A 16,693-nucleotide genomic window follows, 5' to 3' on the forward strand; every position below is an offset into this window, starting at 1 on the left:
CCAGGTTACCTGAATGAGGGGGGCACTTTAGGAGGCTTTAAACTTCTTTGGCCTTTTATAGATTAAGATAAACTGGTTCCATGCCCTCCACCCAACTGATGTGTCACTAGCTGGAACAAGTAAAATTCTGGGATGAAGCTCTTCCAGGGGCCTGCAGCCCACCATATCCTGGGGAGGATCATCCTGCAGTCACAGCCCTACCACTGCTGCCTTTGAGGGTGTTATTTTCTCTTGTTGACTGACACTCCTCCAACAGCTGAGTAGTCACAACCACGTGGGACACCATAAGGAAACAAAATATTCGATATTGCCAAGTGCAGAATTAAAGTGACAAAAGCAGAGAATACTGTTGTTCATTTGTAACAGGCTTGGGTGTGAAAGCCAGTAATAGAAAATAATACTTTGAGTCAGAAGTGGAAATTATTTTTGCTGTAAAGTTGGCTGCGTCCCTTGTTTTTCGTGCCAGGAGTATGGAGAGTCATTGCCAGTGCCAAGTGACAATGCTGGTCCCACACGTTGTTCTGGCAGTGCTGGGACCACCATGGCCTTGTCCCTGGTCAGGAAGGGAGAAGAAGTGGGAGATGTCTGTCCCTACATGTTGGTGCCCATCCCCTTGAGATGGGCAGGATCAGGACGTGATGTGGGCACTGAGAATTCAGCTCCAGCAGCATCTTGTCCATGCCCAGAGCTCACCATGGCCAGCACTGATGTGACAGAGGAGCCTCACTCAGGGCACATGCTCTAGGCCACTATGGTGTCTCCATGTTGTGACTCCATGGCATCTCTGTGGCTGTAGGAAAGGCTGATTTACAGCAGTTTTTTTTTCTGTGCTTCAGTGTGGGTTCCTTTAATCTCTCCTGCTCACTGTGCTCTGCTGTATGTGTGATAATGCAAAACCACCTATTTCCCCTGTCTTTGATCTTCTCTCCCAGTTAATAGAGTAGGAGAAATGTCAGATGGTGGCTTTTCTCATTAGTACCTGTGAGTGCTGTGATGGTGAAAATTGTCCTTTGAAGCTCGAAGAGCTGTGAGCTCTCATGCAAATGTTGTGTATGTGGTTTTGCATTTGATTTCTGTCCAGCATGGAGCTCTGCAGAGTGCCTGGGACTGTGCTGGCAGTTCCCAGTTTCCCCCAGTATTGTGAGCACTTCCTGCTGAAAGACAACATGATAAAGATGTGTAGGGACTGTGTGGAGCTTTTCCCCATGAATAGGTCCTGCAGTGCTGTGTGTGGGAACTGGCGTGTCCCCTCAGGGAACTCCTGTGTCTCTCAACATGGCAGACCTGTTCTGGGCAGTTTTCTGTGCTAGTGTTGGACGTGGTGCCTGGGGGTTTAATGCTATGGAGTGTGGGAAGCAGCGTGGCATTGGAACAGGTTATTTTAATGGGATTGAGGCCACCAGAGTAGCCTGTCTGCCCAGTTCCCCAGAAGCCCATGTTTCATGGGAAAGCTGTGGGGACAATGGCTGGAATCTATTCCTGCAGTATGTTACAGCCAGGTCCTGGGGACTGTGTCCAAACAACTCTAAAACTCTAAAATTTTCCATTTTTTCTCTGGAAAATGGGGAAGAAAAAAGAGTCTGTCCCACACCAGGAGAGGCTGCAGCTCTCCAGGCAAGCATCAGCTTTGCTGGGAGCCACAACTGGGCATTGAAGTGCTGCAGTGACAATGTCCTGTCCCACAAAGACAGCTTAGCCATGAGACAGTATGGAGCAGAGGGGAAATGACCCACTGGAAAATGGATCACTCCCCTCCAGCAATAATGTGATCTCTTGTACTTATCGGTTCCTTGCTGGTCTTCCTCATCCTCACTGGGAAATTCAGCCAGTAAGGGCACCAGTTACTGCTGGTAACTTGTAAAATGGTCTCCTGATTCCAGCTCTAATTGTCTCAAAAGAAGTCACACCCAGAGCCAGACCCCAGCTCTCCCTGGGAGCATCTGCACCCTGCAGGCATCCTCAGCACAGGTGGGCAGAGGGGGTCTCTGCAGCCAACAGCTGCTGCTGAAGCAACTCCTGCTCCTGAGCTGCAAGCTCTGAGCACAGGACTAGGGCCCCAGTTGGTGCAAATCTAAACCAGACACGCTTTAACCGGAGTCTAAAACACAATAGCAGAAAAAAGAACAAAAACCCTCCCAAAAGCCAACTCACCCTCAGCGCCAGAGTCAAATCCTCAGTGCAGGCAGGAGAGACAAGGGGCCAGCACAGGATTTACCAGATCCAGCTGCAAGGCAGATCCCACCCCATGTTCTGGGCCTCAGGGATATGTTTGCTGGGTTTTGCTTACCCTGGAGCAGCTCTCTGGCTGGGCAAGTTGTTGCTGTTGGGTTTGCTTCGCCAGTGGCTGAGGCACTGGATGGGCACAGGATGGTTTCGCCATGCTGTGATGGCCCCAGGCCTGGCTCCTTGTCCCTCACTCCCTCGCTGCTGCAGTCCCGAGCTCCCCAGCCTCCCCCGCAGGAACCACTGGCTTCTGCTGGTTACAGCTGCTCCATCCATGCCCAGGTGTGCCCAGGGCTTGGCTTGTTTCAGGAACCCCAGGGCAGGAATGGCTGGCAATGGCACCAAGTCAGGGGGCTGGTGGTAGGGCTCTGGACCAGCCTTTGTCCAGCTTAAACAAACCAATGTGCAATATTTTGTCGTAGCTTTTTCCAACTCAGATACACTTCCTAAGGACTTGCCTGTGTACAGCAGCACAAGGGGCTGGGACAAGAGGTGAAGTGATTTTAATGTATGTAAGGGTATTTTTTTCTTGTGCTGCACATGAGGCATGCACAGAGCTTTTTGTCCATCTTCTACTGCCTTTTCTGGCTCCTTCCCTGGGAGGATGTGGGGTGTTATCCATGTTCTGTGTGTCTCACAGCTCACAGCAGCGCTGCTGCTGACCTAAGAGTTTCCTCTTGAGTCACTGTATGAATACTCAGCTTTTCTAGCTTTTTTCTTGAGGAATTGTTGGGATATTTTATTTCCTAATGCTGTTGGTGGCACACTGGTCGCTATGGATGTGGCATCCCATGCTTGTCCCCAGGCTTTTCACAGGTGGCTTCTGTCCTGCTGGGTGCCAGCCTGGCTCTGTGGAGTGACAGTGGTGTGCCCACTCTGTTCTGCTGCAGCACGGAGCCAGACACATGTGGCACATCCTGGCCATGCTGCATTGTCCTGCCTGCCCACAGCATGGCTCTGGCACTGATCCCTGGCTGCCCAGCCATGGATCTGGGCTGCAGGGAGGGCCTGCAGGGCCAGGTTGGGCTGTTCTCTAGGGACAGAGGGGCAGGTGCTGCTGTGGGGGCTGCAGTGTCCAGAGCACTGCTGCCTGGCACTGCCTGGCAGGAACACAGAGGCTTGGAGAACTGTGGGTTCATAGAAAAAAAACTTTGGTGAACCATCAGCACCATTTACAGGTACTGAACACCAAAATGCAGCAGCTTTGGAAGTGCTGGAGAAGTTCAGGAGGCAGCAGTTATTTTTCCTCACTCAGCATTAAATGATTGTAAAGCTTCTGCCTGAGGTTTTGACACGTGTGAATGAGAAAGCTTTTGGAACCTTGTTGTTTCTGTTCTGGGGATCGTGAATTGTCCTCGCTGGGCTGTGTTGTGTCTCGCAGCCTCCTCAATGCTGCTGGGAGCAGTGATCCCAGACGGTGCTGGCTGTTTTCTCCTGGTCTCTCTGCCCCATGTCCTTTCTTGTCACTGAATTCTCCATGCAGGTGAAACGTGCAGTCATGAGTCCTTCAAGTGATGATAAGCGCAGCAGAATAGCCTGAGATAAAGTCTATAAATATAAGCACAGCCCAGAAGTCAGTTGCTCTCTCAGTCTGGTCTCTCTCCTTTTTATCTTGTTCCCTCAGCCAAGCCTGATTTTAAACAGCCTGAGGATGTTAAAAACAAGAATAGATATACTAAAGTTACTAAACTTCGTAGCTGTGAGAATGGAGAACAAGGGACACAATCTGTTCCCGTTCCATCACAGGATGAACTAGTGACTTGCAGAGCATTGGGGGACCCTTTGAGGTGGAAGCACAAAGCCAGACCCTCAAGTCCTTGCAGAGGTGCCCAGAGTGAGAGTAGCAGCTCTTAGCAAAACCCCCCAGGTGTGCTCTACAGTGTCAGTCATTTTGAAGGTGCCCAGGAGTCTCCCGGGAGGTGCCAGCTGGTGCACGACAGGCCGTTTCCACGCTGGCATCGTCTCCCAGCCTGGATCAGGAGGGATGCGCAGTCCTCCCCGCACCGAACCACTTCGGATCGCTGGTAAGCCGCCGGCGATCCCTCCCTGGCGTGCTGTGTGACTCAGCTGGCTTCCTGCCCGGCCCCGCTGCGCCCTTATCGAAGGAAAGTCTGAAATCATCTGTGCTTGGAGCGAGCTCGGCTCCCTCGCCCGTCGGAACCTGCCCTGCCTGGGAAGGGGGGCTGCAGGAGATGCATGGGAGGGCTCTGCAGATCATGGGATGTCTCCGTGGGGATTGCTCGTGCTCTGCCCCGGATAAGAGTCCGTTGTTTTCATGTTTGTTTTCCCTGTGTCCGTCCTGCCTGTGCAGCGGGGAGCCGCGGATCTTGGAGCACACCCCTCTCCTGCCGCTGACGCCAGCGCACCGTGCCAAGAGCCTGCTCGGCTGCTCTCGGAGCCGGGGGCTCTGGGTGGCCTGGAGCACTGCAGGGATTTCTGCAGCTCTGCCCTCGCTCTCCTGATGCCCCTGGGAAAGCGCCCCTCCCTTACAGCTCACTCCTCCCAAAGGACGAGCAAATACATTTGTTTTCCATGGCTCAGCTTTGTGTATTTCTATTTTTCAGAGAGTCTGCCCTTCATTCCCCAGCCCGAGGACCTGTCCCCAGGCTGATATTCTGAAGGCGGTGACTGGCTTCTATGGAACAGTGATGTAAACAGGTGCATAAATAGGTGCAGCAGCCAGAGCCGCCTGCCAGCCTCACCCTGCTTCCAGCTGTCTGCCTGCTTGGCTTCCAGCCCCAGAGTGTCACCAGGCTGCCACAGCCACAGCTCACCTGCCACTGCCATCCCCAGGGCTCACCTGGCAGCACCATCCGCACGAATCACCTAGCCATCCCTGCTGCAGGGGCAGGCATCCAGCAGCCTCTGTGCTGGGAATTCTCAGGAAAGCTGCTGAGTGCTGCCACCCTTGGAGCCTCCCATGAGGGGTTTGGGAGCTGCTGACTGCCCGGCACAGGAACTGCCCACCACCACTTCCATCAGCAGCACCAGTGCCCACGGAGCTGGGCGCTGTCTCCCAGCAGTGGCTCTCCCTCCTACACCCAGGTTCATTGTGCTGCAGGGCAGTGGTGAGCAATTCCCTGGTGTGCTGACAGTTTGGGACACCAGGTGATCTGAAACTCCTGCAGGTGTGGCAGCACCAGCCCCGTGGTTGGGCTTGGTCTGTGGTGAACCAAGGAGCTGTGATGGTGTTTCCTCCTTTGTGACTCTTTTCTGCCTCTGCGACCCTGGGAGCATTTGTTTAAAAGCAGTTGCATTATTTCTTACTGTGCATTTCAGCACTTTTGCTGATTTCTAAGGCCCCTCATCTCTTCTCAACTTCCATTTCAGTTGGCCACGTGTTCTGGGCTGGCTGCCCTCTGTCTCTTTCCAGTTTTGCTGAAGCAGCTTATCCAGCTTTGCAGGGCTGCAAGGTTTATTTGAAAGGCCAGCAAAATGCCGAAGGGGGAAAAAACTATTTTCTGAGAAGTTCAGGTGTCCAAAGTCCAGTTTTCCTCATGGCTCATCCTGAGCAGCACTAAGGGAAGTGCTAATGCCAGTGAGAGTTTTGCTGCTGTGGGGAGAGCAGGGGTGCCTGGCTGAGCTGGGCCAGGCAGGAGGTTGTGCTGCAGCACCCTGTGCTGCCATTGTGTTTCAAAAGCAAAAATAATTTAAAAAATGATCCAACACACTATCCTTTATAAAAGTATTAAAAATACAGCCCAAGGTGCCACTCTGTAGGAGACAGTCCAAGCCAGTGAGTGTCACTGGGAGAATCATGTGTTCCGTGTCTTCGCTTTGAAATGCGTCTCTGCTGCATGATTCTCATCCTGACCAATGGATCTGTCAGTGTGGAGGTCTTGGGAAGAAGATACTGGATAACTTAATCCAAAGGAGGGTGAGAGTGCATCCTTCTCCCAGAAGCTGTATACCACATCACTCCCAGTTTTCTCCAAAACAAACCCATATACCCCAAAACTTTATTGTTGTTCCAGTCTTGCATGGTTGCTTTGTGTTTTGGTTGGGATTTCAGGCTGATATGTTGCCAAACTTCTAAGCTGTTGGTGAGGAGACCCATGATCTCCTTGTGCTTCAGCGATCCAGGAAAGCCCCTTTATGAGTTTAGCTACCTTGAGCTTCTAGGTGCAGCCTCATAACCTTTGTCAGCTCTTCTGGAGCATGGCAGGTTCAGCAGAGCCAATTTCCTTCAGGCAATGAGGGAGATAAAGCAGGCGTGAGAATTATATGATGAGTGTGAACCATTTGCTGTCTGGGTCCTTGGGTATTTAATTTAAAAGTAAATAAGAAAACAAGCCTGTCAAGCACGTTTGGGCACTTCCCACAAGGCTGGCTGGGCAAGGAGAAGAATTCATGAGGATAAATGATTAAAGTTTAGGACAGGAAGCAGAAACTGTGGAGGGTGGGGGGAGAGTGGGGGGGGAGATGTGGGAGTGGAGGTGGTGGTCCAGAGGGTAGGTAACCAGCTTGCAGAGAAAAAAATCACTGGTTAGGGAGAGGTGATGAGAGATGGTTTTTTACCAGGAGCATAGCCTGCTTTTCTGCCTGGAGCCTGGGCTGGACTGGCTGTGAAAGGGAAGTGGCAGCTTATGAACAACTCAGTCAATGAGGAGCTGGTTAGGAGAGGTAAATGTGTGACAGAGTGTGAGACACCCAGTAAATTCCTTTGCAAGAGATTTGTAAAGCACAGCTAAATATAGCAAGTTATTTTTAGCAGTTCATGCTAGCCACTTACTCCTGGCAAGTGGAAAACCCGTGTCAGTGTGGGAAAAATGGCATTTGTCCAATGTGTCAGGATTTCTGAGTCCCCACAGAGCCTTCAGGGGCACTTGCGGACGGCTTGCCCTGGGTCAATGCCAGGCACCGCCTGTCCTGGGCTGCTCTGTAATTCCCTAGTGGTGAGCATCTCTGCTCTGTGCAGCACCCAGAGGGCTGGATTCCTTGCAGAATCCTATGTGGATTTGGGACTCTCTAGAAGGGCGACCAGAAGTTTATTTTTTATCCTCATCTGAGAAAATCAACTTGTTTCTGTGTTTGAGCAGCTGTAGAGTATTTCATGAGTGTTCCATGAGTCAGGGCTCGTTACTCCTGATCCTGATGGCATATCTGGGCTCAGGAGGTGCAGTTCATGGCTTTCCAGGCTGAGGTATTTTTGTGGGACAGAGACTGGGGACTTCTTGCAGATAGTACACACTTTGCAAATCCAGCAGCTCAGAGCAGAGTGTGGCCACTTGGCCACTTGCTTTGTGTGTCGGCTCCTAAAACTCTGTTGCAAAGACGGAGAATTCTCAGGAAGTGGTGGGTCAGGTGTCCAATATGTTGTCCCCAGGGTCGTGATCAGCTTCATCTCCTTGGTGATTCAACTCCCTGGGGAATTCTTTGGTGGGAGTTGGTAACAATGGCCACATTATTTTCCCCTCAGGAATCACAGCCCTCTCTCTACATGCTGGGAAAATTGGCATTTCTCGTGCTGTACATATGCTGCGCACAGCTCTCCACCAGGGAGGAGAAAATCATCCATAGGGACCATTAGTAGGAAATGTAGGTGTGTCCTCAGCTGCTGTGTGTCGGGGACTTGCAACGTTTCCCTGACAAAAATGGATTTCCAGAGTTGGGATCACAACTGAAAAATTTCCATGTCTTAAAATGCTCTTGTTTAAGGGCAGAGTGAACTTCTATTGTCTTTTGTTTGCTTATTTGAAAGGAAAGTGTGTGGCCGGCTGTGATAGTTCTGTTTTCAAGCTGGGGACGAAGAAAGCAAAATGCAAAGATGGAGCCTCCTGCTTAGCTTTGCTCTGGTTATTTGCACAGCCACAGTCAAGCCTGGGCTGTGTTTTCCCTATTGATTCCTTATGGGTTTTATTCATGAGTTGCTGAAGCTGTGACTGAGTTGCTCTGGCACTGCAATCTGTGGGTCGGGCGGATGCAGAATCTCAGGAATTGCTTTTTCCCCCGTGGAAATCTCTCCTGGCTGCTTTTCCCTGAGCTGCCCATGCGTAGGTGCAGGCAAGGAGACTAGTGAAAGTCACTTCCCACCTTCCAGTGTGGGCCAGGACATCCTGTCCATTCCCAGGAACAGGATGCTGCAGCCCCATCACTGCTCAACTATTCATGCCTTCAGCTGCATCAGATTAAACTCAGGACCACCTTTGCACTGGAAGTGTCACTGGCCAATGATTGCAAAGATGATGAGGTTGGGAGGAGAGGCATTTTTATTTTATTTTCTTCCTCCATTATTTGCTGTGTGATGCCCTGGGAGCAGTGTGTGATGGAGATTAGCCAAAGGGCTGCTGTGCCATTGCTTCCTCTGTCCCTTAGCTTCTGGAGAAGGAGCAATTCCCACCTGGCTGTTTCCTAGGAAGAAGCAGAGTGGTGCTGTGTAAACCGTCTGCTGCGCAGCCCATGAGGGTCATATAAACGAGGGCTATTTTATTTGGGTGTGGATAAAGAGGGTGAGAGTGCTGGCAGCCTGGTCCTGGCTGATGTGATGTGTACTCTCCACACCTACTCTCCTGTACAGTTGGGGATGTTCTGTTGGTTTTCAAAATGTTTATTTCTAACATCAAGCTGTTCTTTGCACCAGTGTCACACCGAGGTCTCACTGTGTCCCTGTGGTGTTAAATGAGGCAGCCCAGGCAGGGCCCTCATGTCCTGGCTCAGAGATCCTGCTGGTCCCCATAGCTGTCACCGCTTGGTTGTCACAGCCACTTCTATTTCTGTGTGCTCAGGGGCATGGTTTCCTCTCTTGGGAACAGAGGACCATTGCAGTCACACAGACTGCAACCTCTGAGTTGCAATTAGTAAAGCTAATTAAAGCTGTGCACCTGTGGCACCTCGAGCACTGCAGATCCTCAAGCAGCACCTCCATGCCCCGTTCTCTGGCCGTGTCTGCTCACCCTGTTCCCCCGTGGTTCTCGCCTGTGGTGATGGTTTCCTTCTGGTTTAGATTCTAAGCACTGGAGGAAAAAGCAGCAGCACAGCCTGGTTTAGGGCTCTGCTTGTGCTTGTCATTTGTCAGGAACCTGTGGCTTTTGCAGTGGTAGCAGCACTTTTTTCTTTGTGGTTTTTGGTTACCTGTGGTTGCTGTCAAAGGTAGAAGGGAGAAGTAAGTAGGTCCTTTCTGAACGGGCTGTGAGGCACATCCTTCCAGAGCTGCTGGCTCTGGAGGTGTGTTTATCCACACATAAATACAGCCCCAAGTTCTCTGTGTGCCTCCTGAGGCCGGCACGGTTGGCACTGGTGCTCGTCCTGCAGCCCGGCTGGGGCCACTCTGTGCAGGGATGGAACTTCACTTTGACTAGAGGAGTATTATTGTAACCACAAACGGTGAAACTTGGCATTGCTTCCTGATGCTGGAAGGGAGATGAGTGCTTGAGGACTCCTAATTAAATTCATTTTGGTGTGTTTCCATGGAAACAGGCTGAGCAGGCAGGGTCCTTGGGGTAGTGCTGAGCCCTAGCGTGCAGTTCACAGGGATATTCCAGCTTGGAGCGTGGCATTGTTCTTTATCCTTGGGTCCTGGTGCTGGGGGAGCAGGACAGGCCCTGCAGCCACCTCTCCCTCCTGCCAGGCTCTGGGGGTGCAGAGCAGGAGCCTTTGGCAACCAAGTGTTTGTACTGGGTGGGGGAAACATTTCCAACAGTAAAAACAAGGGAGAGTACAGACTTATCTCTCCCAGCGTGGGATGGAGCCCTGTTTTTCCACACAGCAAATCTCTTCCTGCTGGCTCCTTCCTGTGGTCAAGCCTCTTTCCTGTGGCCATGGCTTATCCCTTTCTCCCCAGCCCCTCTCCCCTGACCCATCACTGGTGTCACCACCCTGCCATTCAGGTGCCACCAAGAGAAGATGCAGTGTACCACCAAATGTCTCTGAGCACTGGCACCAGTTCTCTGCTGCAGGGGCCTGGTGCTGGGCCCTGCAGGGACACAACCCCTGAGTGGGTACGTCTGTTCTCCTAGTGCCAGCAGTCGGTCAGCTCTATGTTATGTCCCAGGCACAGCCCAGAGCTGTGGCAGTGCTGCAGCAGCAGTGATGCTGTCCTGTGCATGCACACAGGAGCTCTGTCAGGAGCCAGTGTTCAGCCAAGGCTTGCTACGTGTGGGAGTCGAGTTGTGTTGGTCTGGAGAAGCCTGGTTTCCATTAAGAGTTCCTGCAGAGCCTGCCAGGCACGCATGGTATAGGCTCACACCCCCCTCTCTCTCTCTCCCTCCTTCTCCCCTGACAGGGACACATGGCAGATGGAGACCCTCTGTCCCTGCCAGATACCAGGGACCTGTGTGTGCTGCTGTGCTCCTGGCTCATGGGTACACTGGAGCCGTGGTGCCTTGTCACCTGCCCCCAGACAGCACCCATGGAGGGGACAGATGGACAGACAGAGAGATGGATGCTGGCTGGGGGTGCTGCTGCTTTCAGAGGGGCTCAAGGACACACACTGGGCTGGGAGAGGAGTTTGGAGGGAGGGATTGAAATCACCTTCGACCAGCAGCAGGAGAGGGACTGGTTGGGGCCACAGCAGCGTCATGGTGACGGGAATTTGCAGGGGGATGAACAAAGATTCCCCTGAGCGAGGAGGGCTGAATGAGCCTCCAGCCTGGCCTGAGTGAGCACTGGGGGACTGAGGGGGAATTATTTGCTGAGGTTTTCCATCAATTCAATGACATCGTTCTGTGTAAGAGTTCACCCATTTACGTGCTCCAGCCCCTGGCAGCTGGGGCTAAATAGCGACATTCAGGCCTGAATCTGCCCATTCAGGAGCAAAGGTTTGACCCATCGGAGGGAGCTGCTGAACGAGGCTTTTGAGGGAGAGGCAGGGACTGCACTCTGAGCCTGCACCAGGGACCCAGTGTCCCCCCACCCCTGCCTGCCCAGGGACCTGGGGAAGGTCAGGAGCTCCTGACCTGGGGACAGGAAAAGCAGGCAGTCTGGGGACCTGCCAGTATCCCACACAGGCCACGTGATTTCTTTTCCCCAGCATTCATTTCAGTGTTGTCCAATTTTTCTCCCCCTTCACAGCAGCATTTCAGAACATCCCATGATTGCCACCACAGTAGTAAGTTTTATTTTCAAATAAAAAAAACCCCATCCATGTACACCAAGTTCCTATACACAATAATCATGGTGCTGGTTTGGCAAAGCAGTGGTGGGAGCTGGTTGCCTGTTAACTTCTGTGCCATCACATCTTTTCCACATGTAATTTCATGAATTTCTGAAAGTGCCATCTCTGTGCACCGCCACAAAGGAGTCCAGCCTGGGACTGTGCCTGTAGCTGAAGTCCCAAATAAGGGAAAGTGGCAATGTTAATCAGAGTCTAACATTATTCCTTTGCTTTTCTTTTTATCACCTAGATCCTACTCTCTGAGGTCAAGCAAGTGCAGCCTCCTTCTGTTTGTGTCTCAGGAATTGTAGCTTTGTGCAGGATGATGTGGTCAATCCAATGAGTGTGCTGTCCCTTCTGTCCCCCCTGGGTCAGGCTCTGTTGTGGTGTCACTGTCACGTCCCAGGGCCCCTCTGCCAATGCCAGCAGACACGTCCTGCAGCCACACAGGGTGCAAAGACACAAAGCTTCCTTTGGGCCAGAAACTTCTCTGGAAGTCCAAAAATAATTTGGACTGAGCCACAGAAAACATCAGGCAATTTCTTTGCTTCCAGCCCAGACTGTTCCTCACCAGCAGGACCCCAGGGCCATCTGTGGGTGCCCAGGCAAGCCCAGCTGAGCCCCCTGGCTCAGCTCTGTGCTCTGTGCTCTGTCCTTCCCTCAGGGCCTCTCTGTGTCCATGGCCCCACAGAGGAACAGTTATTTTTAGTCCTGCCTTTTTCCTCACATTTATTTTCTGACTCTACAGATTTTTCTCCCGTATTATGAAACAATTCCTGTGAACAGTGGCCAGCCTGTCTGACAGCCCCTCTGCTCCAAGGAGCTGTGCTGGTGCTCACAGAACCCTGGAGTATCTCCTGAAGATTTTCCTGCAGGGAAGTGTGTCAGTGTCCCTTCCTGTATGTGGCTGGACACAAGGCCATTGATCAGTTGTTGTACTGTGTGGTGCATCCATTAGTGCTGCAAAAGCTTTTTCAGAGAGAGAAAAAACCCAAACCCATTGCTCTCTGCAGCCTGAGGGTTATTTATGAAGCTGCAGCATTTTCTGCAGGGCTGAAATTCCCCATGCCTATGGATATTCGTAACTACCTTCCTATGCTCTTGTTCTATTCAGAATAAATTCCGAAGACATGCAGCCTCTGTAGAACAATTGCAAAACCCCCTAACTGATTACTCTGTCCTTTTCCAGGATATTCCTCAGCGGTGCAGAAGTTCTCCCAGACTCTGCAGTCCTTCCAGTTCGACTTCATTGGTGACACACTCACAGATGATGAGATCAATATTGGTGAGTTCTCTGCTTTTTGAAGCTGACTTCCAGTAACTGGAACAGTCAACCTCTCTAGGAATTAGCCTGCCTGATGGTTTTTAAGCAACCTCAGGAGCTGGGTTCCAGGCAGCTCTTCCAGAGCTTATTTTATGAAGTTGAACAGTCACGGGTCGAGTTTCACATTCCCAATTCAGCGGATAATTTGCAGAGGTTTTCCATGGCTCCAGGCCTGCTCCGTGCTGCCAGGTGCTGGGGAGGAGGGGTGGTGCTGACCTCCCAGCCAGCCCCTCTTCCCAGTGCTGCCACGGAGCCATTCTCCCAGAGCTGCCTTTGCTGTGCTGGAAAAGCCTCACAGGAACAAACTGCCCCACGCTGCCCTGCAAAGGCAGCAGGCTGCAAACTGCTGGGGAAAAGGGCTGCTGGATGTGTCTCAAATGGAAAACAATGGCCATCTGTGCCCTGAGCAGCCTTGCAGGGCTGCTCCCTGCACATCTGCTTGGGGATTAGTGATCCTGGAGCCATGTTACATCCCTGCCCTCCCCCGGCACAGATCTGGGAGTCACTCAGCATCCACGGCCCCGGAGGGCTGAGCCAAGGGCCTTAATGCCCCAAACCCTGCACATGAAGCTGCTCTTGGCTTAGCAAGGGTGAGTAGACCTTGAGGGGGGTGATAGGGGAGTGCAGGAGGGACAACAGCGGATCCTCAGCCCCCGAGGTTCTGACCCTGCCCCATCAGACAAAACCACCAGCTGAGGGGCTGGGGCTGCCCAAAGGCTCACAGGGCATTCCCCATCTATGCTCCATAAGAGCACAGGGCATTCATGGGGTGGGCCACAGGGCACAGGGTCTTTTCCAGGCTGCTCCCGAGGGCTGCAGATAGGGGAGAAAAAGAAAACCAGCTAGGCAGCATTTGAAGAGTGGCAGCAGTGTGATATTGCTGGTGTCAGGTCTCTTGGCCGCTGTCAGAAGGGGAAGGAAGCAGAGCCGGTTCCTTGGGCTGTTGTATTTTAAGCCACATGAAGCAGATTGCAGCCTGACCCTCCAAGGCTTGTTTCCTTTATGGAAAGTCTCTGGGTGAAACCCGCTGGAAATGAGTCAGCCTCCAAATTTAATGGCAGCAGAGGTGCTGAGCTTCCAAACACACATGGGTCAGGGAGGGCAAAACTCTGCCATGTAAATGACCCTCCTGGGAGCTGAGGGGTCCGAGGCAAACAGAGGCAAGGAAAGGAGTATCCCTCCTCTTGGCTGGAAAGGACAAAGCTCCAAAGACCAAACAAGGCTGCTGGGAATGAGAGAGGTTGAATAAAGGGATTGTGGGATGAGGGGGAGCAAGAAGAGATCACAGCAGATGTGAAACCTTCCTTGGTGAAAGGAACTTGTTTCCCTTCAGTTTTGCTGGGGAGTATTTGTTTTGCTTTTTCGAGAAGAGATCCCCAGTTTCCCTGTGGAGAAGCCTGGGCTGTGTTCCTCCTCCCACCCAAGCCCTGGTGTGCCTGCAGGGGTTGAGGCTTCCTTATTCCTTACACAGCAGTGAGGGGTTCATGTCTCCGTAGCAGCTTCCATCTCCTGCCAGGGTGCCCGGGGTCTGCGTGGGAGTGCAGAGCTCATTTGATGTGCAGGATATGGGAGTGAAGCAGAACACTTACAGGCATTTCTTATGCTCTGCAAGAGAACGTGTTTGGGTTGTAAATAGAGCTAAAGTTATGCTGCTTTCTTGCTGTGTGGGCACAGAGCAGCCAGGCACCCGAGCGGGTGGCAGCGGGGACACTGCATGTGGCAGTCAGGACACTGGTTTGATTTCTGTTGTAAGCAGCACTTTTCTCTGGAGATGTGAAAGGTCGTGGATGCTCCCATGTTACCCCACAGCTGCAGCCCCTCCTGTGCTCCCTCCTGCAGCTCCTCCACTGTCACATTACAGACCCGAATCAGCAGCTCCTGCAGAGGTGACAGAGGCAGTGAAATGGGATGGCATGTTTTTTCCTCCCAGGCACAGAAACCTGGAATCCTCTGGCAGTAAGGACCTTCCTGGAATGCTTCTGGCTGCCCAGCAGAGTTGCTCTGGCATTTCCAGGTGTTATTTCGCAGGTGGCTGCTGGTAGCCCCCGTGCTCCAGCCCTGCAAGGGCTGGCAAATTCTGACCCAGGCCAGTAGGACAGATCCACCCCACTGCTCCCAGGCACTGCTGGGCTGGCAGCAGAATCTGAGCCTCGTGTGTGTGGTGCAGGGTCAAACTCAGTGGGCTGTTCTGTGACTGGAGCCAGGAAACATGTTCCTGGGCTTTTCCTGTAGAGCAAAGGGGAAAAAACAGCTAGGGAACATTTAAGGCACTGACATAATTCCCTGTAACTTTGGGGCTGGTTTCTCTTTCTCCCTGTGATAACTCTTTCCCTGGCTCAGGTTCCCGGTGTCCGTGCACTCCATTATCCTGGGGAGCCTCAGTGACAGCCACGTGTGGCCCTGGGCTGAGCACCATGAGCTGTAGGGCCATTGCACTGCTGGGTGCTGGACCCTCACTGGAGGAGAGCTCAGAAGTTCCTGACTCACCAGGAAGGTCTGTTGTGCCACTGCCAGCTGAGGGCCCGTGTCACGGGACTGCAGTTGTTCCCTTTTGTGTGTCTTGGCAGCTGCAGAATGAATCCTCATGCTGGATTTTAGCAGGACAGGTACCTCTCCCAAGGTGCTGCTGTGGATGAGGGGAGAGGGCCCTCACCTTGCACAGAGAGCCCAGGAGCACCTTCTCCCTGACCTGTGGGACAAGCTAACCCTTTGCCTGCCTTTCTGGACACCTGCTGTGCCCCCTCGTGTGCTGCCCTGCCCAGCCAAGTATGATGCAGGGAGGGAGGGTCTGAACTGCAGAGCTCTTGGGGTGTGATAGAGCCCCTCTGGGATGTTCCCACCAGGGCAAGAAGAAGCCTGGGACTCACCAGACCTGTCCCACACTGTGCTGAGCAGGCTGGAACTGTGGGAAACCTCCCCAGCTAACTCCGAGGTAGTTCCCAGGTACACTGGGGTGATCAGGCAGTTTCCCCAGGCATCCAGCACACAGGCACACTACCTGCACAGGCAGGTGTTTGCCCAGCCTTGCCTTGCAGCCCAGAGAGCTGGAAGATTGGCTTGGCACTGTCAATGCTCTGCTGCTGAGGTTTCCTTCCCTGTGACAAATTCAGCCCCTTCCCAAGTTCTCCTTCGATGGGCAGGGAGAGGGGCTGCATGTTCTCCCTGGGTGTGGAGTCAGCTACTCCCACCTAGTCTTTTATTTCCCCAGGCTAAATTATTCTTATTTCAGGTTGTTAAAGAAAACATTTCATGCTATTTCTGTTGCAGTTGGACTCCAGTGCTTATCAATGAGATCTTTTTGTTTCACTTCTAACATTTTGGGGACTGGTGTCAATGTCTGTGACCCTGTCTGCACCTGCTTCCTTTCCTCCTTCCCGTACAGGGACTTTGTGCTTCCTGGTGCTGAATGTGATCTTTGTCATTCCAGGCCATTTTTATTGACACACTTGTCCTGGTCCTGGCAAGCACCTGCAGCTCTTCCTGGGACAGTGGTGCCAGTACCATCCTGGTGCTGCTGGCAGCTGTCCAGGCAGGCCAGGCAGCTCCCATTGCGGCACGGCCTGTCCTGCTGCAGGCCCTGAGGATGGCAGCTCCCCTTACCCCTGTTTGGCCTTCTCCTGCATTTGCCCCTTCTCTACCACCTGTATTGCCATGTCTATAACACAATTCCTAAAAAAACCCTAATTAATATCTTCTTACCTTCCCAGGGCCTTCACTCCTTTATTGCCCTGGGCAGGAAATCCTCCTCTCCTTTGCATAAATAAATACCACTCAAGGCCAGCCTGCACCTGGCATTGCTCTTTTTGTTTTCTTTGACAGCCATGCGGGGGATGTAGCCACACTGGGATGTCCTGACGTGTATCCCACACTCCAGTGCCACATCCCAGCTCCACTGACCAGCCTCTTCTTTTCTTACAGCTGAATCCTTCAAGGAGTTTGCAGAGCTGCTGCAGGAAGTGGAGCTGGAGAGGTCCATGATGGTGAGGAGATGGGAACTGGGCTCTGTCACTCCTAACCTGACTAAATGCCAAATCACAGCCACAGCACCATGTACC

At 52.4% G+C, this 16,693-nt stretch overlaps 1 protein-coding gene across 1 annotated transcript in view; it reads left to right on the forward strand.

The window, feature by feature from the left end:
* OPHN1 (oligophrenin 1) overlaps nucleotides 1–16,693 on the forward strand; it is a 51,046-nt gene that overhangs the window by 2,217 nt on the left and 32,136 nt on the right. The window contains exons 2-3 of the mRNA XM_066338744.1: nucleotides 12,504–12,599; nucleotides 16,557–16,618. Of these exons, the coding sequence (XP_066194841.1) occupies nucleotides 12,504–12,599; nucleotides 16,557–16,618 (158 nt within the window). The remainder of the gene's footprint in view (nucleotides 1–12,503; nucleotides 12,600–16,556; nucleotides 16,619–16,693) is intronic.

Source organism: Sylvia atricapilla, chromosome Z (genome assembly GCF_009819655.1).
Source record: "Sylvia atricapilla isolate bSylAtr1 chromosome Z, bSylAtr1.pri, whole genome shotgun sequence".
Classification (NCBI taxonomy): domain Eukaryota; kingdom Metazoa; phylum Chordata; class Aves; order Passeriformes; family Sylviidae; genus Sylvia; species Sylvia atricapilla.